Genomic DNA, 23,491 nt, shown 5'->3' with positions numbered 1-23,491 from the left:
TAATTATTCAACATTTTGCCATTTTTCCATAGTCATTAGTGGGTCAACATTGCTCCTGACCATCCGCTTTCCCTTTATGTAACTATAAAATTTCTTCTTATTGATTTTGATCCCTGGTAAGTTTCCTTGCATAGTCCCTTTCATCAGCTCTTATAAGCTGCTTTGTGGTCCTTTGCTGGTCTTTGTATCTTTCCCATTCATAAAGACCTGTGCTGTTTTCATTTTTTTGTAAGCTTTCTTTTAGTTTTATCTTGTCCCTTATCTCTTTAATTATCCATAGCTGTTCTTTTTCTGTGAAGTGTAGCTTTCTTCTCTCAGGCATATAGTTTTCCCTTGCAAATTTGTTCTTTTATTTTAAACCACTAAGTGCTGTTGACAGACCATACCAAACAATTTAATTGCACTTTTTAAAATGTTTGCCTTCCTTTCCTAGCATTCCTGAACAACTTGTATCCAAGAATATTAAATATTCTTCCTTCCTCCTTTGGACCAAATCTCCATAATCATGTTCTATCATTGTTGTTCTGTCATGTATACCATTGTTAGAAAAAATATTTTCTTCTATTAATCAGCATTTGGAACTATTTTATTACATTACTTGTCGTAAAGGTTACTCATGGTGCCAAGTAGCTTCATGAAAAGATCATTTATTTTAATGACATTTGAGTGTTATTGTAAGACAGTATTACATACCCTATTGAGACCATAACTTAACCTATTAAAAAGTAGTTTTGCATGAAATAATTTTTGTAATTTGTTCACCTTACCAGGTATTTTGTCATGCACTACAGAACTTGAAAATGTGTAACCATAAAAGATTATGTCCCAAGTTACTCCCATCCTCCCAGAAAGCTCACTTCTCCCTGCAAACTGGTTGAATTTTCTAGTGTGCTTTGAGGAGCACTGCTGTCTCACAGCACCAGGGAACCAGGTTCAATTCCACCCTCAGGCGACTGTCTGTGTGGAGTTTGCACATTCTCCCCGTGTCTGCGTGGGTTTCCTCCCACTATCCAAAGATGTGCAGGTTAGGTGGATTGGCCATGCTAAATTGCCCGTAGTGTTCAGAGATGTGTAGATTAGGTGGGTTATGGGGGATGGGTCTGGGTGGGATGCTCTGAGGGTCAGTGTGGACTTGTTGGGCTGAAGGGCCTGTTTCCACACTATAGGGATTCTACTTATAATCATTTTACTCAGCCCCAGTACTCGAGATCCACCGTTTATCAGCAAAACATAGTTCAGCAACTCCTTGTTCCTTGAATCGCTGGAAGTGCAGTCTGATCGATAGTCATGTTTTCAAAGACAAAACCAGCTCTTATCAGCATCCAAGTTGGAATGTTAACAAAAGACAATCTTTTCCTGTTCTTTTTGCCTCACTCTCTATATGACCAAAAAGCATTTTTTCCTTTTCTGTGTTAATGGGTTTTAGTTTGGGTTTCTTTTTCTGTGACAACCAGATCATATGGGCCTGTGTCTGGACAATAGTTTAGTAAGACCATCATCTCTCTAACCTGAACATTTTGTTTCTCCTCAAGCTTATGGAGACATTTTTAAACATAACCATCTTGCAACGGTCATCATTCGCAATAGCAGCATGATTATTTATACAGCTATATACAATTGTTGAGAGTTAGATGATGGCATGGTTACTCTGTTTTATAACAGACATTGACAGAATCCTTAGAAGGCAAGGATTTTAGCAGCATATTAGAAGAAATGTGACAGAAAATCAGGTGACAAGTTACTTATTTCATGAGTCAGCAATTAATTTTTGGAAAGATCTGTGCTGATTTTTATGCTATGATTGTTCTAACATTCACAGTTAGTTATTTTAATTTTACTTCTTCTGAAATATTCAATTAAAGTTGGAAATTTTGAACATTGCTTGCAAGTAATGCACATTTAGAGGGAACACGCTAAAGCTTTTTGATTATAACAGCCATGTTAAATAATGAAGCTAGAGGACCTTTAAATATTAACAACTGGTTAAAATAAAAACAAATCTGGTTAGGTTTAATGAGCCTTTAAGTTAAATGTTAAAATGCAAAGTAATCATTTCAGTCCATTAATTCAAGAGCAGTCCAGAACTAGACCAGAAAAGAAACTAGTAGTTTTTCATTGAAATCTATTAGAAAGGCGTGTGTAACATTCATTGCAATACTTGTGATTGATGAATAAGGATGGTGCATTCCCAGTGATATTCAGTTACTCAAAATATACAGCCAATTAACACGATTTTAAATTGAAAATCAGGTTCTAATAGTGGTGTGGCCATCCATAGGAAAATAAACTATTTTTAACTTCTTAGGACCTCCTTAACACCTCTATCTGCACCTTTATCCTTGACCACCCACTGCCACCTTGTGCATTTTATACCCAATTTTTCCTTCTCCAAAGTTTAGATTTCTGGATAGTAGATTCATTTTAATATTTCTTGGCTCTGGGTACATACTGCTTCTGATTTGAGATTGACTCAAGTGTGCCACATTACATTTCTCCGCCACTTCGGTGTTTTATGGTGATTCTCAAATTTACTGCCCAGCAGTTGATTTCATTCCTGCAGAAATATCTTGAACAATGCATCCTGCTTTGCTCTACCTCAAATAATGTCTGCATTTCACTTGGCGCATCTCCTATTTGGGCAACAGTTTGTCAATTCTCCATATTAACTCCACACAACATACATCAACTTCAGTCCAGTATGGGGCTTCCTCAACACCCTCCAATTGTCTCCAGTCTATTCCCCACTTAAACCAGGATTTTCTGTGTTCTAATAATGGTTGTATCGTCAGGTCAATGAAACTTTAGTCTCCCTTGCCCATTCATGTGCACACTTTAGCTGCCAGTCTGGACCATTCACTTCTATTTCTCAAATTCTTTGTCTTTGTTGTAATTATTTTTTCTTTACTTCTCCTAGATCCCTCTCTTTTGTTGTTGTACTTGCTTTGATATTTTCTCTCCCTAAACTCTGTCCTCCCAAATCCCAATTCCATTTACTTCACTTAGAAGTGCTTCCAAAATCGCATCATCCTACTCTTTTCCTTCTGTTTATTAGGGTATTTCTTGAGCTACTGAGTTTCTGAATTGTACACTCATTTCTAACCATGCCATCCTGGTCCCTGATAAAGCTATTATTCTATCTCACTCTGGTTATTCATTCTGAAATGACCCTCATCTCCAATCTCCTATGTCCAAGAGATTCCGACTTAAATAGAAATAGCAGACAACTTGTTTACCTATTAACTGCCAGGTCTGGCTGAATCACACATAATAACTATGAAGTCTTCCTCACCTGCCAAAACTTTTCCCTAATCCATGATCCTCCTGAAAGGCAAAGATAGCCCCAGTTTTTCCCTCTATTGCAAACTGTCTTCTCAAATCACTCTTTTTATCCCCTCCACCCTCATGCCATCTCCAAGCTCACTGAGTCCATGAGACCTACCACTGGCCCCTCTACTCTATTTCTAGTAACCTACCTTCCTGGTAGATATGCTACTGATTTTATTAAAAAGGTCAGGTACTGTCCCTCTCTCCTTTGATTTGTTGTCATCATCTTTCCTTTAAAAAAAGGTTTGACAACACTATTCTTGCAATCTACTACCCCATCTTCAATCTCCCTTTCCTCCCCAGCATCACCTTCCAAATATTTCCTGGAACTTCATGTTCAAGGGCCAGCATGGTGGCACAGTGGTTAGCACTACTGCCTCACAGCGCCAGGGACCTGGGTTCGATTCCACCCTCAGGCAACTGTCTGTGTGGAGTTTGCACATTCTCCCCGTGTCTGCATGGTTTCCTCCGGTTTCCTCCCACAGTCCAAAGATGTGCAGGCTAGGTGGATTGGCCATGCTAAATTGCCCATAGTGTTCAGGGATGTGTAGATTAGGTGGGTTATAGGGAGATGGGTCTGGGTGGAAAGCTCTGAGGGTCAGTGTGGACTTGTTGGGCTGAAGGGCCTGTTTCCACACAGTAGGGTTTCTATGAATCCATGTCTTGATCTTTTCAATCAGCTTTCCATCTCTGTCCCAGTACCAAAACAGTTCTCATCAAAAGCCACATAGTGACATCATTTGTAACTCTGACAAAAGTGAATGATTTCTCCTAAAATTCACAAACAACTGTCTGAAATACCTATTGTTTCACTCACTACTAAACTAATTTCTTCCTTTCTTTTCTCAACTTTTTTCCCCCAGTCTCTTCCCACCTGCATCCAAAATTCTTTCAATGCCCTCTGACACTAACAGTTTACAATTTCCTGGCCCTAACTGTCTCCTCTTCACCATGGACTTAGACCTCCTTTAGCCTCCTTTCTTCATTATCCACGGCCAGATGAAGAAACAACTTACATGAAAAGTCTTTCAATTTATTATTTTGTACTTGCTGCTCACAATGTAGTCTCCTCTACAGTGGGGAGACAAAGAAAAGGTGACTGCGGAATACCAATAGTTAGTCTGCAAACATGACCCTTAGCTTTCAGCAACCTGCATTTTTGAATCTTGACCTTGCTTTTATCTTTCTTTTCAGTCTAATACAGTGTAATGAAGCTGCTCCTTTCCGCTCTAATCCTGAATTGGAAAATTTCATTAACTTTCCATCTAACTTCCACTGCTCCCTGCTCTAGTATTAGTGCGGTCTGTGCACAGATCATAAGTTGAAGTGGAGGAAAAAAGCAATTCTATTTCTGTTCTTTTAGAATTCATTTAAAGAATGTAGTTTTTGAAAAAAACTCAGATCTCTGCAATACAGTGTGGAACTGGAGGAATACAGCAGGCCAGGCAGCATCAGAGGTGGAGGAAAGTTGTCGTTTCGGGTCGGGACCCTTCTTCAGACCCGACCCGAAATGTCAACTTTCCTGCTCCTCTGATGCTACCTGGCCTGCTGTGTTCCTCCAGCTCCACACTGTGTTGTCTCTGACTTCAGCATCTGCAGTTCTTGCAATCTCTAAGATCTCTGCACTACTTTGCTTTTAATTCTTTTTGCTTCCCAGGCAATACTTTTCCTTGAAGTGTGATCAGGATTATAATATTTTCTTTTTATTTAGGACTTGAGATTCTGAAGTACAGATAAATGAGATTTTTGGTTTCAGTTCTGTGAAGCTGGTCAAACCAGCACTTCCACAAAATCATGTAACTTAACCTAATTGACCAGACATGATGTCTGGTGAGATTGGTGGATCAAAGGTCCGTGCTGTATAATTGTTGAAGTGTTTATTCGACTGAGCTTTTACAACCCAGAAATGGAGAGTCCAGAAACAGATTCAGTTCAGAAGAAAAGATCCATACTAGCATATATGCTGCTTAGCAGCAGAGTATTCAAAGTAACTGAAAAAAAGCACTGAGCTATTTTTCTTAGAGTCCAGTGAGAAAAGTCAGTGAGTCCATGTCTTGGAGAGAGACAGAGAGAATCATATCTAGTGAATATGGAGAAATTCAGAGAAAGGACATGTTCATGGCCTTGTAAATTGAATAAGAAATTAGAGTGAAGATAGGAATGATACTTCACTGGTGTTTGGTGTCTGTAATGGATATTACTGGAGAAAAATGCTGAATCTTTATTTTTGCTGTTTATGATAAGGTTTTATATACACTATCTCTATATATATGTATACGTGTTTCTTTCTCTTCTGAAAATATTCAATGACTGACCATCACAGTAACCAAAAAACGAATGATGTGGGGCTGAATGCTCTCACTTTTTGGCTTTGGTGAGTTTCACAGTGGGCTTTCTGCCATAACACATGGCAACTTCTGTCAAGCAATCATCTGCTGCTCACTTCATTTATTATGCATTCAGGTTCTACAGCGTCCTTATCATTCAATCATTGCAGCAGCAGTGACAGAAGTGCTCACTACTGCCAGGACCTTCCAATGTTCATGTCACAGGTGCCGTACTTCAATTCCACCTGCACACCAAGTCAAATGATGCAGATCAGGAACAGCCCTTTATACTGTAGTGTTCGACCATTATTGCTAAGGACATGACTCATCACTCACCTCATTTTCCAAAACTACTAACACTTTATTCTCTTTATACTTCCTGCTCACTCACCAGGGATACCTCACCACCTTTCCTGTTCCTGTACCACCACAACAGTTCTTCTAGCCACCTTAATTTCACCCAATTTCTCTTTTTGCCTCACTGCAACAGAAACTGTCACACACCATGAAGGAGAAAGCCAAGATGGGTGGCAAGGTAGCTGACATTCTTCTGCTCACCACTATGAGATGAGCCTCAAACTGGCAGGAAAAGGTTGTGACCACTCATGTGGGGATGCAGAGATCTGTGTCCAGGCAATCAATTAGGCTTCATTGTGCTGTGCTGCACTGCACTGCTCTCCCACTGTTACCACTGTGAATGTTTTCTTAAGTAGCATAAGCATCTACCTCTACTGTGCAACTAATGGCCTAATTTTTCTCATGCAGGCACCAATGGAACCTACACAGTCTCCTGCCTAAAGAGGCCAGCCTCTTGCTGCATCAGCTCCTCCTCCACTCCTGAGGAAGGAGCTGAGATCTCTTGGACAATACCTGGTTATATTTTTCCTGCACACTCCACCAGCTCTGACTTTCATCTCAGTGGGCTCTTTCTGTAGATTAGGTGTGGCAGCACATTCTGGTGAGTGCATCACTGGCACATCTCCACAGCTGGTTGAAGAAGAAATGACCAGGTCTCTGCTATTCAGAAAAAGTGCCAGGGACCAGGCACCCTCTCAGCCCTAGGCAGAAAATGAACCAATGGCATCGGCCATTCGTGTCTTTGTGCAAATGGATAGGTTTGTCTGAGATGCTAAGTTAAATAAATTGAAGGCCTGAGGAGTACACTAACCTTACGGTTGGTGGCCACCATTGACAGCCAGGTCCATCAGAATGCTCAGTGCCTGCTGGAAATGCCTGCAAACCTGTATTCCAATATGCAATGCAAGAGGGGGGATTAGGAATCTCACTTCAGGTGCCTGTTTCTCTGAAGCAGACATGATGATGTCAGCAGGCACCCCAACAGAGGAGGAACCAAACACAGCTCTCCCCACCTCCAACAATGAATGATGATGGGAGGCTCAAAAAGACAGAATGTGTAAGGGTGCCTCTCAGACTGATAATGGTTATAAGAAAACATCCTATGCAGCTCTCAGATACATGATCATGAATGAAACATCAGAAGCTAAATTTCCATAGCACCATATGATATTATAATCATGCCTAGATGTTACTACTCTTTTCTTGATGCCAATCAGGACATACAATGTTCTTAGTCTTGAATGTTGAAGCAGCAAATGTTATAAAGCATTTAACCAGTTGTTAACAGTGAGTTTTAATGAAAGGTAAAGAAATACTGAAGAGGCTGTCTTTGTTTTTGTCAGTAAGCACAGGTTGTTTACCACTGTAATAACAAAAAGATCTAAATTAACTGATGGTGCCTTACCTATCAATAGCATTACATTGCATTTTCAGAAGGCTTTCAATAACATGCTACACATTACGTTACCCAACAAAAGCTGATGGAATTGGAGGAGCTATATTAACTTGGATAGAGGACTGGCTAACTAATGGAAGAGAGAGTTGGATAAGGGGGACATTTTCAGGATGGCAGTCTGTAACTAGTAGAGTGCCACAGAGAGCAGTGATCAGGCCACAATTATTTGCAATATATACTGGATGAGAAAAGTGAAGGCACCAGAGTGAAATTTGCTGATGACACAAAAATAGGTGAGAAGTCAAGTGATGAAGATGTTGAAGAGACACAAAGAGTCTGCTGAGAAATATAGGCAGAAAAATCAAGTGGGCAAAAATTTGGCAAACGGAATATAATGAGAGGTATGCAATTTGGCTGGATGAATAGAGGAGCCAAATATTAATTAAATGGAGAAAGACTGCAAAAAGTTACAGAACAGAGGGATTTATGGGTCTCATCCATGAATCACAAAAAGCTATCATCCAAGTTCAGCAGGTAACAGGGAAGGCAAATGGAGTGTGGCATTTATTTCGAAGAAAATGGACTATAAAATTACACAGGTTTTACTAAAACTATCAAGACACTAGATAGCTCACATCTGGAGTCCTGAGAACAGCTTTGGGCCCCTTATTTAAGGAAACGCATACAGACATTGGAAGCAGTCCACAGAAGGTTCAGTGTGCTGATACCAGCTATACAGGGACTGTTTTATGAGGATAGCAAATGTGTTAAGGGATATGGCCAAAGCAGGTATATGGAGTTCAGCCATAGATCAGCCAGGATCTCAACGAATGGCAGAACAGGCTTAACGCATTAAATGCCTACTGCTGCTCTTAGGAATGGTTGAATAGATTTGGCCGCTACTAGTTGGAATGAGAGGTGGCCTGATTGAAATATTCAAGATTCTGAGAGGAGTTGACAGGGTATATGTGAAAAGGTTGTTTCCCCTTATGGGAAAGTCTCATACCAGAGAGCATAATGTCACAATTAGGGGTTGCACATTTAACAGATATGAGGAGGAATTTCTTCTCTTCTGTGGAATTCCTCAACGCAGAGGGCTTCTGACACTGGGTCATTAAGTATCTTCGTGTTGATATAGATAGATTTTTTTAATCAGTAAGGGTATCAATGGTTATAGGTAAAAAAGCAGGTAAGTAGAGTTGAGGATTATCAGATCAGCCATGCTCTCATTGAGCAGACTTGATGGACTGAGTAGTTTATTTCTGCTCCTCTGCCTTATGGTAAAGTACAGGGGTGCTTACTATTAAGAAGGAAAAACTTACTGCATTTAATGTAAGTTTAAAAAAAGACAGAAAATTATGGAATTTAAAACAAGTCATTTCTCCAAAATCTGAAGGTGTCCCACATCAGCATTCTAAAAGAACTATTACTAAAAGAAAGAGGTTTGGAAATTGAAGATATCTAGTAATGATAGTCCAAAATACACAGCATTTGGATTGAAACTTGCAAATCTCACTTCACCATTTAAGAAATAAGGGAGAACCTTATTGAAACGTACAAAATTCTTTAGAACCAGAGAATTATAGATCTCTTTGTTTAACATCAATTTGGAGAAGTTACTTGTATCCAGTATCTAGCAGCTTCCTTTTATGTATTCATTGACAGGATGTGCACATTGCTTGCTACACCAGCATTTACTCCCCATCCCTAACTGCCCTTGATAAGGTGGTTGTGAGCTGCCTTCTTGAACCAGTGCAATTCATGTTATGTAGGTACATTCAAAGTGATATCAGAAAAGAATTGCCAGGATTTTGATACAGTGAGAGTTAAGGAATGTCAATATAGTTCTAAGTCAGCATCGCGCATGGCATGGAGGTGAACTTGCAGATTATATTGTTTCCATGCATTTGCTGCCCTTCTTTCTTTGAAATGGTAAAGTTATGGGTTTAGAAGGTGCCTTTGAATATGTCTTGGTGAGATGCTGCATATCATCTTTCTGATGGTTAACATTACAGCCATTGAGCATTGCTGGTGCAGAGAATGAATGCTCAAGACAGTGGATGAGGTACAAATCAAGTGGACTACATTGTCCTGGATGGCGTTGAGCTTCCCAAGTGTTGTTGCAGTTGCATGGAAGTGGACAGTATTCCACCACAATTGTGACTTGTGGACAGGCTGTTGGAGAGTCAGGAAGTTACTCACCGTAGAATTTCTAACCCTTGATCTAATATTATAGCCACCATATTTACATAGTTAGTCCAGATCAGCTTCTGGTCACTGGAAACTCCCAAGAGATTGTTTGGAGAGGATGAATACAGAGACGTTAATGCTTTTGAATGTAAGAGTTGGTTACACTCTCTCCTATTAGAAATGATCATAACTTGGTGGCATGAAAGCTACTTGTTACTTGGCTGTCCAAGCCTGAATGCTGCCGAGATGTCTGCCCATATGCAGCAACTTTTGATATGCGAAAAGTCGTGAATGATGCTGAACGTGTTTAATCAGTGAAAATCCCCATTTCTGACTTTATGGTAGAGAAAAGGTCACTGCTTTGGAACAGGAAAGGATATTTACGTACAGAAGTCACAAAAAGCTAATGTACAGTTATCAAATGTAATTAAAAAGGAGGTTGACAATCTCAAAAATCTCTTTGGAATACGATTCTATTTGGGGGAAGCTGATGTCATGCTTCAGTTATATACTGCCTTGGTAGATTTAATCTGGAGTACTGTATTCAGCTTTGGGACATCTGGTAGGATATGCCAGGCATGGAATGGTTGTTTCACAGATTTAATTAATTGTTGCTTGGTGCTACAGAACTTGAATATTGGAGAAAAGAGGCACATGTTGAAATTTATTTCGTCTTGCATTTGTTCGGACAATACAAAACTGCCAAATTTCAAAAGGTAACAACAGTTTATTATGTAAGAACAAAAGGTGCTAATTGCTTAGCGAGTTGACTTTGACTGTCCGAGGCATTGTCTCGTGAAAGCAACAGGGAGATTTGGACGGTTAAGCTTCCAGGTAATTCATTTTAAAAAAAAGCTATGTATCCTTTGTTTTGAAAAAAAACAGGTCTTTGAGTATGAACATGTCGTTTCTAGGAAGTGTAAAAAAGCCATGTTACGAGGTTGACTGGTCATCATAAATTGGTTGTCAGTGTAGGTATTACCACATTGAGGATTGTTCACCAAGTGTTGCACAATTGTGGAGCGTTTGGTTGGAGTTTTGCAAGTGCAGACTGATTAAGAATCATCTGTGCTCTAACTATTTTGAATAACCAAAATACATGCTATTTGATTCAACTGGCATTGAATCAATACTGAAATTCATGCACAAAATTCCTTAATTGTGTGGTAGCCATAATGAATTTTTGGATTGACTGTGGTATCCTGTAAATGGAAACCCCGTAGGGATTGAAGGTCTGATATTTGAATATGCAAAAAAGCAACTGAAAGCAGATTTAATTTAACATTCTAGATTTAACTGCCTGCACTTATTACTCATTCCCACATTCCCTGCGGGTGATAGTTAACTGTCTTCAGTCACTGCAGTCATTTGGTGCAGTAATAGTCTGTACAAGCCAGCTAGTTAAGACGTACTGTTATTGTGCATAGCCATGGGAAATCCAGTCAGCTGGATTAAAGCCAGAAATTGTGGTGGTCTTTGTTTCCAGCAGCATTTTTTTGTAAACAAATCCAGGACTCCTAGTGTAGTCTCATTCTATAACATTATAAATATGTATTCTAGACAATTTACTATTGTGAAAAGTCTGTGATTGTGTTAGTATGATTGCAAGCAATTAATGCTTCTCAACAAACAGGTAAACACATGAAAGAAAAAATGTGCTAATATTAATTATTATTTTTTCTATTCCATGTTCCAATCTCCTACATAAGGTTTGAAAGCCAAAAATAAAATCAACCACCCACAAACCTAATTGTAAATAATTTTGTTTAGAAAAAGCAGTCCAAAAATAAAATAATTTTCAAACAGTTTACTATCTCTGAAACTTTAAACAATTCAGGCTGACTCACCTTCTTGTGTAAAGCAATATAATCTAGTCGTATTCCAATTTCTCCTGTAAAGAAGTTGGTTCCATTATAACAGTGATTCAGCAAACCCCAACTGATAGGTGAATGTGGAGGAGGATGACATGAATCTCCAGGGCCACCTAGTTGAAGTTGTGTGTTAGCATCTTTCAAACCTTCTGAACAGGCGTCATAGTAGTTTTGGAATCCTAAAATCACACAAGTCATTAATCTTACAATTTTGTTAAAAGGCTGCAATTCAACAAGCTATTTTCTTTCATAAATATAGAACAATACAGCATAGGAATGGGTCCTTCGGCTGATGCTGTGCCGAACATGACGCCAAATTAAACTAATCCCTTCTTTGTCCTTCGTCCATATCCCTCCACTCCTTGCATATTCATGTGCTTATTTAGAAGTCTCTTAGACGCTCCTAACATATCTGCCTCCACCACCCCTGGCAGCGCGTTCCACACTCCGACCATTCTCTGTGTAAAAAAATTGCCCCTCACATGTCCTTTGAACTTTCCCCCTCTCACTTTAAATGCATGCCACCTAGTTTTAGATAATTCAACCCTGTCACGGAAACAGGCCCTTCGGTCCAACTCATCCATGCCAACCAGATATCCTAGATAAATCTAGTCTCATTTGCCAGCATTTGGCCCATATCCCTCTAAACCCTTCCTATTCATATACCCATCCAGACGCCTTTTAAATGTTGTAATTATACTACCCTCCACCACTTCCTCTGGCAGCTCATTCAATACATGCACCACCCTCTGATGAAAAAGTTGCCCCTCAGGTCCCTTCTAATTCTTTCCCCTCCCACCTTAAACCTTTGCCCTCTAGTTTTGGACCCCCCCACCCCAGGGAAAAGACCTTGTCTATTTACCCTATCTATCCCCTCATGATTTTATAAACTCAATTTTAGCATCAAATTACTGGACTCTCAACATACAAACCAGGCTCAGTCCATATTCCTGTCCTTATCTGACTTGTTCCGGAAGACCTCAGCCCTGAAACGTATTCTTCAATTACACGACTGCCTCATCCACCCCCACCTGCTCTCAAATTCTGCCAATCTGTTCTTTTAGGAGCTCTTCAACTGTAATGGCTAGCTCATTCTGCGTGGCTTTCGTGATTTCTTCCTATTCAAATCCTTTCCTCCTGAAGATCTTAAATCTTAACCTGCGTGTTGTTTCATCACATTGGGCGGCATGGTGGCTCAGTGGTTAGCACTGTTGCCTCACAGCGCCAGGGACCCGGATTTGATTCCACCCTCAGGCAACTGTCTGTGTGGAGTTTGCACATTCTCCCCTTGTCTGTGTGGGTTTCCTCCAGGGGCTCCGGTTTCCTCCCACAATCCAAAGATGTGCAGGCTAGGTGGAATTGGCCATGCTAAAATGCCCATAGTGTCTGGGGATGGGTCTGGGTGGGATACTCTGAGGGTTGTTTGAACTTGTTGGGCCAAAGGGCCTGTTTCCATACTGTAGGGATTCTATCCTATTCTATCTGTTCGTTCTGGTCAACTTCCATGCCGGTCCATCCTCAGGTCAATCCTTCACAACTTCACATTCAACACTTTCTTTAAAGTGGACACCAAACATTCTGCATAACCAAAGTCTATAATCTTTTTGTTTTACTATGCATCTAAAACTTAGATTGGCAGATATAAAAACAGAGCATTTTTTTGCCATCTGGAACATAGTGATGCTGACAACAGTCACACCCTGTCTTCAGCCTTCCAACAAACTGCAACAACTTAAAACCTTTATATCTTCAGTGCTTTATCAAGACATGTTTACAAAGCTCTCAACATTTCAGACGTTCATGAAATTTTCCAACACGACGACTCTTGTAACAAATCAACATGTGCGGGGAATTTCACAGGTCACCATCAAACCCACACAGCATTCTACTCCTGCCCACTATTTCAAAGCAGAAAGACTGCTTACCATCCCTCCCGTTGAGCAGACAGTCCTGCACCTCTCTCAACCAAATGTCTGTAATGACAGCATCATAGTCCCATGTATTGATCCAGGCTCTAAGCTCATCTGCCTTATTTATAATACTCCTTGTGTTAAAATAAACATACTTCAGCCCACTAGTACCATCATGTACATTTACCTGTCTCTCTTACTGTCCTTTCTTTCTGATTTACTGGGCCTAACATGTACCTTCCTCTCAATCCCTACAGTCGCTGACCTGCTGCTCTGGTTCCCAGGTTCTCTGGTTTCAAAGCTGCCAACTGTAGAAACTAGTAAAAGAAACAATTAGCTCAAGAAGTTTTTGCTGACAATACTAGGGAAAGCTACAATAATTCATTTCCATTGTTTAAAAAGGGTAGCAAGGGTAATCCAGGAAATTACAGGCCTGTGAGTCTCACAGCGGTGGTAGGGAAATTATTGGAAAAGATTCTCAGGAACAAGATCTGTACACGTTTAGAAGCAAATGGATTTATTTGTGATAGACAACATAGTTTTGTGTGGGGAGGTCATGCCTCACGAAATTGATCGAGATTTTTTTGAAGAGGTGATGAAGATGATTGATGAGGGAAAAGCAGTTGATGTTGTCTACATGGACTTCAGTAAAGCCTTTGACAAGGTCCCTCATGGTGGACTGGCACGAATGGTGAAATCACATGCTATCAGGAATGAGCTGGCAAGATGGATACAGACCTAGCTTTATCATACAAGAAAGAGGGTAGCAATGGAAGGATGCTTTTCAGAATGGAGTGTTGTGACTAGTAGTGTTCCACAGGGATCAGTGCTGGGGCTTCTGCTGTTCGTGGTCTATATAAATGATTTGGAGGAAAACGTGGCTGGTCTAACAAGTAAGTTTGCCGACGATACAAAGATTGGTGGAGTTGCGGATAGTGAGGAGGATTGTCAGAGGATACAGATCAGCTGGAGGTGAAACACAGGTGGCAATTGCACAATGAATGGCAGAACCCTTAGGAGTATTGTTATGAAAAAGGATCTGGGTGTGCAGGTCCACAGATCACTGAAGGTGGCAGCGCAGGTAGATAAGGTAATTAAAAAAAAGGCCTTTGGCATGCTTGCCTTCATTGGAAGGGGCACTGAATAGAAGGTTGGACAAATTAGCCTGCAGCTTTATAGAGCTTTCGTTAGGTCAAACTTGAAATATTGCATACAGGTCTGGTCACCACACTACCAGAAGGATGCGGATGCTTTGGAGAGAATACAGAAAAAGCTTACCAGGATGTTGCCTAGTATAGGGGAATTTTAGCAATGAAGGAAGGTTGGATAGACTGGGCTTGTTTTCACTGGAATGCAGGAGGTTGAGGGGCAACCTGATAGAAGTTTGTAAGACTGTGAATGGCATGGATAGAGTGGAAAGTATAAGGCTTTCTCCCAGGGTGGAAGAATCAATTAATAGGGGACACAGGTTCAATTTGGGGGGTGGTGTTTAAAAGAGATGTGTGAGACAGGGTTTTCACACAAAGGGTGGTGAACACCTGGAACGGACTGGCAGAGGTGGTGGTGGTGGAAGCATCCAAGAAGCACCTGGATGAATACATGAATAGAAAGGGAATAGAGAGATACTGATACTGTAGGTGAAGACCATTTTAGTGTGGAAGGACAAAATGTATCGGTGCAGGTTTGAAGGGCCTGCTCCAATGCTGTATTGTTCTTTGTTCCAAATGAAATGTCTCCTAAATTCAAATATTTAGTACCAACTTCAAATCAATGATCCTTTGGAAACTGGAAAATTGGTAATATGACACCCCTGTTTAAAAAGAGAGTAAGGCAAAAGACGGAAAATTACAGGCCGATTAGCCTAACCTCGGTTGTGGGTAAGATTTTGGACTACATTGTAAAGGATAAGATTTCAGAATATTTGGAAGTGTATAATAAAATAGGGCAAAGTCAGCATGGTTTCATCAAGGGGAGGTCATGCCTGACAAATCTGCTAGCATTCTTTGAGGAAGTAATGAGCAGGGTAGACAAAGTAGAGCCAATGGATGTTATCTACCTGGAGTTCAAGAAGGCCCTTGAATAAGGTGCCACACAGGAGGCTGCTGAGTAAGATAAGGGCCCACGGTGTTAGAGGCAAGGTGCTAGCATGGATAGAAGATTGGCTGCCTGGCAGAAAGCAGAGAGTGGGGATAAAGGGGACTTTCTCAGGATGGCAGCCGGTGACAAGTGGTGTTCCGCAAAGTTCAGTGCTGGGACCACAACTTTTCACTTTGTACATTAATGATCTAGATGAAGGAACTGTGGGCATTCTGGCTAAATTTGCAGACGATACAAAGATAGGTGGAGGGACAGGTAGTACTGAGGAGGTGGCGAGGCTATAGAAGGATTTGGACAGGTTAGGAGAGTGGGCAAAGAAGTGGCAGATGGAGTACAACGTGGGAAAGTGTGAGGTCATGCATTTTGGTAAGAAGAATAAAAGCATGGACTATTTTCTAAATGGGGAGAAAGTTCAGAAGACTGAAGTGCAAAGAGACTTGGGAGTTCTAGTCCAGGATTCTCTCAAGGTAAACTTGCAGGTTGAGTCAGTAGTCAGGAAGGCAAATGCAATGTTGGCATTTATTTTGAATAAAAAAGCAGGGATGTACTACTGAGGCTTATAAGGCTCTGGTCAGGCCACATTTGGAGAATTGTGTGCAGGTTTGGGCCCCATATCTCAGGAAGGATATATTGGCCCTGGAGTGGGTTCAGAGGGGATTCACGAGAATGGTCCCAGGAATGGAAAGCTTAACATATGAGGAACGCTTGAGGACTCTGGGTCTATACTCATTGGAGTTTAGAAGGATGAGGGGTATCTAATTGAAACTTTCAGAATACTGAATGGCCTGGACAGAGTGGATGTTGGGAAGATGCTTCCATTGGTAGGAGAGTCTAAGACCTGAGGGCACAGCCTTAGAGTAAAGGGAAGACCTTTTAGAACGGAGATAAGGAGAAACTTCTTCAGCCAGAGAGTGGTGAATCTATGGAATTCACTGCCACAGAAGGCCAGGTCATTGAGTACATTTAAGGCTGAGATAGATAGGTTCTTGATTATCAAGGGGATCAAGGGTTACAGGGAGAAAGCAGGAGAATGGGGTTGAGGAACTTATCAGCCATGATTGAATGGCAGAGCAGACTCGATGGGCCGAATGGCCTAATTTCTGCTCCTATGTCTTATGGTCTTTGTGGTTGACACGACAACCTGAAGATCTACAGTTTTCTATTCACTCTTTCAAAATCGCATATAATTTTCAAAAGCTCTCGATCCAGTGGCAATCAGCTCAGCATCTCAAGTCTGTCCTCCAAATTACAGTTTATCACTCTGGGACGATCCTAATGAATCTATTCTATGGGATATTTATAGGTTTAACAAATTACCTTGCCATAATCTAACATCATAACTGCAAATGCACTCTAATACCAAACTGAACAACTTTATCATCCCTTCATTACTTCTTAATGTAGCAAGTAGTTAAGCAGGTATTTGGATTATTTGATTATTCCTGAAAAAGGCACATTTTTGTTGAAACTTTATGTGTTACACTCATCAGGACAATTTGCAAGATTACCAATTCAAGATTTAGATTCAGATTCTAAACAAGGCCTCATACCTAAAATGCATTGTCTGACCTGAGATGTCACCTCTTGTATACAGTGATAAAACCTTTAATTATCTCGGGGCAATGACTTGAAAGAAATTCTGGGATTTGCATTTTAATCAATAGAAACCTGCTTCTCCTTTCTAACTGATTAAATATTCAACTGGAGGTCATCAGTATGCCAATTTTAGAGTTGTTACCTTTCTGCTTATAAATTCTGTGTCGGTATACCTCTTCTTCCACACCACACCTGAGGAAGGAGCAGAGCTTAGAAAGCTAGCGTTTTCAAATAAACCTGTTGGACTATAACCTGGTGTTGTGTGTTTTCTGACCTGATCAGGCAGGGCATTGCCCTGGGATGTACCAGCAAAATGGCTTTCACGCATTTCTTGAACTTGGAACAGGCACACTGCACGTATGTGTTCTTTCTGTCTGGAAAGAACAGAGCCCTGTGTATTGCTTATGTAGCTTTCAATACATTCAAGTGCACCACATTGTAAGCCCAACTGACAGTCTTAAATTGGCTATCTGTGTAATTCTTTGCACACTTGGGGTCATCTAGCAAACGTACAACTGAAAAATAACATCTAATACTTACAAGCTCTATTTAAAAATGGACAATTGAAAGTATACAACAGTAAGCTTCACACGAGCAATTGAGAGAGAACACATCCTAAGTGAGACACAGTAGAGTGAGTGTGTATTTCTGGGAATTTAGAGCAAAGTCAGAATTTGGTGCAGAGAGTAATGAAAAGATTAATAAATGTTGGCCTTTGCGGGTAAATTGATTAACTGGAAACAGGTGATTTTACAGGGAAAGAAATTAATAAAGGTTCTTGTGGCACAGTGTAGTGTCTACCTCTTAACCAGGAAAACAAATGTTCAAGTCCTAGCTCATCTAGAGGTATGTAATAACATCTCTGAACTGGCTGATTGGAAAATATATTTTGAACAAAGTTTAACATAGGACTCTTATGGCACAGTGCTACTATGTACCACCTTGGTACCTTAGGCATCAGACCACACAATTGGCTGGATAGCTAGTTTGCAATTCAGAGTGATGCCAAAAGTGTGGCTTCAATTCTTATATTGGCTGAGGTATGGTGACCCTCAGGTTAAAATCACCAAGAGTCATCTCTAATTACAGACCAAGCCTCTGATCTACTGCGACTATGGAGACTATGTGTTTCTTAACCTTTTTAACAGGAGCTTTGGGTTCAAGTCCCATCTACTCTAGAGGCGCGCCATAACGTGTGTAAACAAATTGATTTAAAATATTTATGGGTATGTCCTTTCACCTGGCGTACATTTTGATTTACTCCCCTCCTCTCTTCCTATCTTTCCTTCGTTTTTGTTGTCACTGATGAGCACTGTGCGCAAGTTGGTAATTTAGTTAGAAACATAGGTGATTTAGTGTTGGTGGATCAAGTTTTAAAAAAGATATGGGTTATTTGGTGGTGGGGACAGAAGTTCAGTGGTGCATAAAAGCATTTTGGGATTTATATTATAAGAAGATTCATAAAAGACACCTGTGGTGCAGTACTAGTGTCCCTACCTCTGAGCCAGAAGGCCCAGGTTCAAATTTCTCATGCTCCAGAGGTACATTATAACAGGTCTGAATTAGTAATTTAAAACTATCTTTAGATTAATAAAGGGTTCTTGTGGTGCAGTGGTAATGTCCCTCCCTCTGAACCAATAGGGCCAAGTTCGGGTCCCACCCGTTCCAACCTTTAAATAGGTTGATTAGAAAATACCTGTATGATTAATAAACTATGAACAAAGGAATCTTTACTTTTGTATTACATTGCAGTCTATATCCTAAGTTATAATATGTCATATGTGATTAGACATTTTACGACTGTACCAAATAGAACTAGCACTTTCACAGAATAATATATTTGAACTCATAGGGCTCTCTGGTCAATCTCACACTTCAGAATTTTTCAATTGAACACATGTTTCTATTTGTTGTCTTACTGATTAAAGTATAAAGTCACATTAATTGAATACATCCCTCTATTTTCCTGGCCTAATTATCTTTTTCAAAGAGTACTTATTCCTTGAATAAACCTTTACATGGTATCATCACCAAATTTTGAGGTTTTGCTTGACATGCCAAAGTCAAAATCATTGCTTTATGCTGGCCTATGATTCCTCCTGGGTAAATAATGACTCAATTTTAAAATTAGAGTAATAGAGTCATACAGCATAGAAACAGGTCCTTCAGCCCAACCAGGTTCCCTGAACTGAATTAGTCTCATTTGCCTGCATTTGGTCCATATCCCTCTAACCCTTTCCTATCCATGTACATGTCCAAATGTCTTTTAAATGTTGTAATTGTACCCTCCTCTGGCAGTTTGTTCCACATACGCACTATCCTCTGTGTGAAAAACCTGCCTCTCAGGTCTTGGTAATTCTTTCCCCTCTCACCTTACACCTATGCACTCTAGTTTTGGACTCCCCTACCCTGGGGAAAAGACATTGGTTCTGCCACTCATGATTTTATAAACCTCTCTAAGGTCACCCCTTAGCTTCTTACGATTATTTTTAATTTATCACATACATTTTCTGTTCTCTATTCCTACAATTTCTTCACTGTCTGGAAGAAAGCGGTGAGGACAGAATGATTGTAGAAATTTATAATTTGATTCACAATTCAAGATAAAATGAAATAATTGTTCTAGAATTGACATTAATGTAGATAGATTTCCAATTGTTACCCAGTTTATCTTCCATGAATAGAGTTGTTCAATTGGTTACTGTTCAGTGCCATGGACACGATTGTATAATTCTAGCCCATCCCCTCACTAGCTTTATTCAACAGTTCAGGCCATCTGGCATAAAGGCATAGGGACTTATTTATCTTGGCTTTTCATCTTCAGCTTTTTAAATAAATAGATAGCATTGAAGGGAAAAGGAGAAACATATGAAAGGTAGATTGATGGGGAAGAAACTTGGCATGCATTCTGGAGTAGATGGGGGAAAGCTGGAAAACATTTTCAGGTTAAGGAGAGAGAAAGAACCAAATGACCTGGGAGGTGCAGAGGTGAATACAAATTTGAACTGATGAGGCAGGAGAAGAAGGAAAATCTGGTAGAATTGACTTAGGAAGAGAAGAGAACCAGTATGTGAACTGCAAAGGCTGGAAGAACAGAAAGAAGTGATGATTTTACAGCACATTAGATAAGATCTGATTGAGGAAATCTTTTGTCAGCCTCTCCCTCTCTCCATGAGGCCTGTTATTGATAACAATATCCTTTCCTCCAGAGGGTCTGCTCAAGCCTCCCTGATCCCTTATCATTGCTGCTGAAGGTCCCAATACGGAATGAACCTTTCATTTTCAAAACATGTATTTAAAAGCAAGCTGGACCACATATCAGTGAGAAAGAAATAAAAGGTTACACTAAAGAGGTTAGATGGAAAGGGTGGACGTGATAAAAAAAATTTCGCAGTGAGTTATTTGGGTCTAGAATGTGCTGCCTGTTACTGTGGTGAAGGGAGAGTCGAGACACTCAAAAGCACTGAATGATTATTAGATTAGAAATAACGTGCAAGGGTGTGGGGGAAAATGTAGTAAAATGAGACTAAGTCATAATGCTCATCAGAGAGCTGGTGTAAAAATGATGGGGCAAATGGTCTCACTCTGCACTGTGACAATTCTGTGGGAGGAATTAAAACATAGGAGTCATGAGGTACTGCATGCCTGGGAGTAGCAGCAACTAGGTGAGTCGGGTAATTTATTCTTTAAATGGAAGGTTGAGATTTGTCATGTTAAGGATGAATGACTGAGGACATGATTTGGTTGAATGCATCCTGCCCTGGTTTTCATAATCCATTTACATATATGATGCCAGGTGAACTGATGGAGCAAATCAAGGTAAATGGATATGATCTCATCGTCTTTATGGAGACGTGGTTACTAGGTGATCAAAGACAGCAGAGAAGGACAAGATGGCACTATTAATAAGCGATGACATAAGAACAGGTGAGAGAGATGATTTCAGCCGGGATGATGTAGAACTCATTTGCGTGGAGTTTAAGAACAGCGAGGGAAAGAAGACATTCGTAGGAGGAGTGTATAGACCCCAAACAGAAGCCATACTGTAGGATAGGGTATAAATCAACATGTAATAGGAGGATGTAAAAAGAACTGAGCAATAATTATGGCAGACTTTAATCTTCGTATTGGTTGGGTTAATCAAGTTAATGATTATGATAATTAATTCATGGAGTGCATTAGGGGTAGTTTCCTAGATCAATGTGTCATGGAGCCAACCGGGGAACAGGCTAGGTTGGATCTGGTAATGGGGCCGGTTTAATAAATTACCTCAGAGTTAAAGATCTTCTAGGAAGTAGTGACCATAACATGACAGAATGTAATATTCAGTTTGAGAGTGAGAAACTTGGGCTGGAAACAACAGTATTTAACTTAAAGAGAACAGCAATGAAATGAGGACAGAGTTAGCCAAAGTGAACTGGGTGGATAGATTAGCAGGAATGACAACAAGCAAACCGTGGCAGGCATTTAAGGAGGTAATTCATGATACTCAGCAAAAATATATCACAGTAAGGAGGAAAGATTCTAAGAAGAGATGGCTAACCAAGGAACTTAAGGAGAAAATTAAGTTTAAATAAAAGGGTATAAGGAAACAAAAGTCAGTGATAGCCCCAGGATAAATTCAGAGGCCGGCAAAAGAAGAGAAAAAGATCATTAACAGAAAGAAAATAAATGGTGAGGGCAAACTAACTAGGAATACAAAACTGACTATGATCAGATGTTTGAACAAAATATGAATTTTCAAGTATCTTAAAGGAGAAAAATTAAAAACCTAGAGAAATTTAACATAGAAACTAGGAGGAGCAGTAGGCCAATTGGCCATTCAATTCGATCAAGGTTGATCCTCTTTCTCAATGTCATACTCCTGCTTTCTCTCCATCTTCTTGATGCCTTTAATATCCAATAATGGATCAATCTTTCTTGAGAGGAAGGGATTTCCAATGCTTCAGACTAGACAGTTGAAGGCCTGCACCAAAAGCTGAACACATGGGATGTATTGTGTGCCTTTGTTTAAGATAAAAACATTTTTGTATTGTGGCAATCTGAATTGAGTGAAAGGTGTCATGAATTTTGGAGGTGACATCATATACAAGTACTTTGGAGAGGAAAAGGTGATTGGAAATGGGACAGTAATTTGAGAGGACAGTGGGTGGGTGAAGAATTGATATTATAAGAGAATGGTTATGATTGTTGATTTAAGGAAAATGGGACAGTACCTAAACAGAGAGAACTACTAACATTATCAGCCAGCATGGGTACCAGGATAACAGTCAAACAACTGCTAAGATCCATTTTCATGGCTCACCTGTGTATAAGGGATACTTGCATAATGTATCAGAGGTACTATCCAATTGACTGCAGTGTTAGTAATCAATGTCTTAAGGAATGAAAAAGAGGCAGTACATTGTCAAAGAATCTAGACATAACCCAAAATGGGGCAACAGACAAAAGCAAAATCTAAGCTACTTTTACATTAAACTCACTTTATGAATGTCACATTATGATAGGTTTCATTTATAACAAGTTTTACACTGTTCTATCACTTACATTATAAACTCACCTTTAACTGTGAAAGTTAAATTATCAAAATCATGATGATCTGGTTCATTCCATGTTTCAAAGTTCCATTTTGAGACATATGCCACACTGTATGCATCTATAAACAAACAAACTTTTTGTAGACTGTAGACTGTACATGAAGTTCTAATCTTTGCAATAGTAAAATATTATGACTAAATTTCTGACTTTTCTACTGGACTGAAAAAAATGAGGTAATGAATGTTTTCTGAATCTGCATGTTAGTTTTCTATCCTGTACAAGTATATCCATCAACATATGCAGAATTGGTTTATTTATCAGTATCCTGATTAGATCCCCTCCTCCTTATCAATCTCAAACCTCCATCAGGAGGTACTGGTATTCTGAACTGCCTCCTTGAAGTTGTCTTTCTTCAGCACCAACACATCATCCTTCTTGGGAATGTGAATGGTCAAGGCTTTGGTGGCCAGAGACAGCAGACGGACAGGCCACATATGCTGGGCTTCGGCCTCAGAATAAAGGGGAGGCATAGGCCAGAACCCTGGACAGTGCATTGGACACATGACCTCCCATGGTCTAAAAAATCATCTGTTCCCCCACAGGGAAAATAAAAGTTTAAAAAAAGTAATATTTAGAAATAACTTACTGAAACTCAATTTGAATTAAACACAAGTCATAACTGTAAATGCCATTTGCAAGTTTTGCTGGTTTTTCCTTCCAGGCTGGCAAAGGCCCAGTCCCAAAGCTGCCTGATTAGGGAGGTACAACCTGTTGCTGAGGCTAAAGCTCTTACGTTTGTGGCTTTCCAACAGTTCCAGCCTGGCTTTTGGAATATGCCCCATTCATGCCTAATCTCTGTTCCCAATCTGTTAACCATCCTCCAAC

At 40.0% G+C, this 23,491-nt stretch overlaps 1 protein-coding gene across 5 annotated transcripts in view; it reads right to left on the bottom strand.

Moving 5' to 3' along the window:
• idua (alpha-L-iduronidase) overlaps positions 1–23,491 on the bottom strand; it is a 208,306-nt gene that overhangs the window by 85,903 nt on the left and 98,912 nt on the right. For 3 of the 5 annotated variants that reach the window (XM_048595980.1, XM_048595989.1, XM_048595972.1), the window contains exons 4-5: positions 22,629–22,724; positions 11,442–11,644 (exon numbers count right to left, since the gene is read on the bottom strand). In XM_048595980.1, coding sequence (XP_048451937.1) covers positions 11,442–11,644; positions 22,629–22,724 — 299 coding nt within the window. Of the gene's footprint in view, positions 1–11,441; positions 11,645–17,210; positions 17,261–17,342; positions 17,443–22,628; positions 22,725–23,491 lie in introns of all 5 variants that reach the window. The other 2 variants (XM_048595995.1, XM_048595983.1) reach the window with 2 other exon arrangements.

This window comes from Rhincodon typus, chromosome 1 (assembly GCF_021869965.1).
Source record: "Rhincodon typus isolate 14 chromosome 1, sRhiTyp1.1, whole genome shotgun sequence".
NCBI classification, from domain to species: domain Eukaryota; kingdom Metazoa; phylum Chordata; class Chondrichthyes; order Orectolobiformes; family Rhincodontidae; genus Rhincodon; species Rhincodon typus.
The sequence above is the reverse complement of the archived record's forward strand: the minus strand, read 5'-3'. Positions and strand labels throughout refer to the sequence as shown.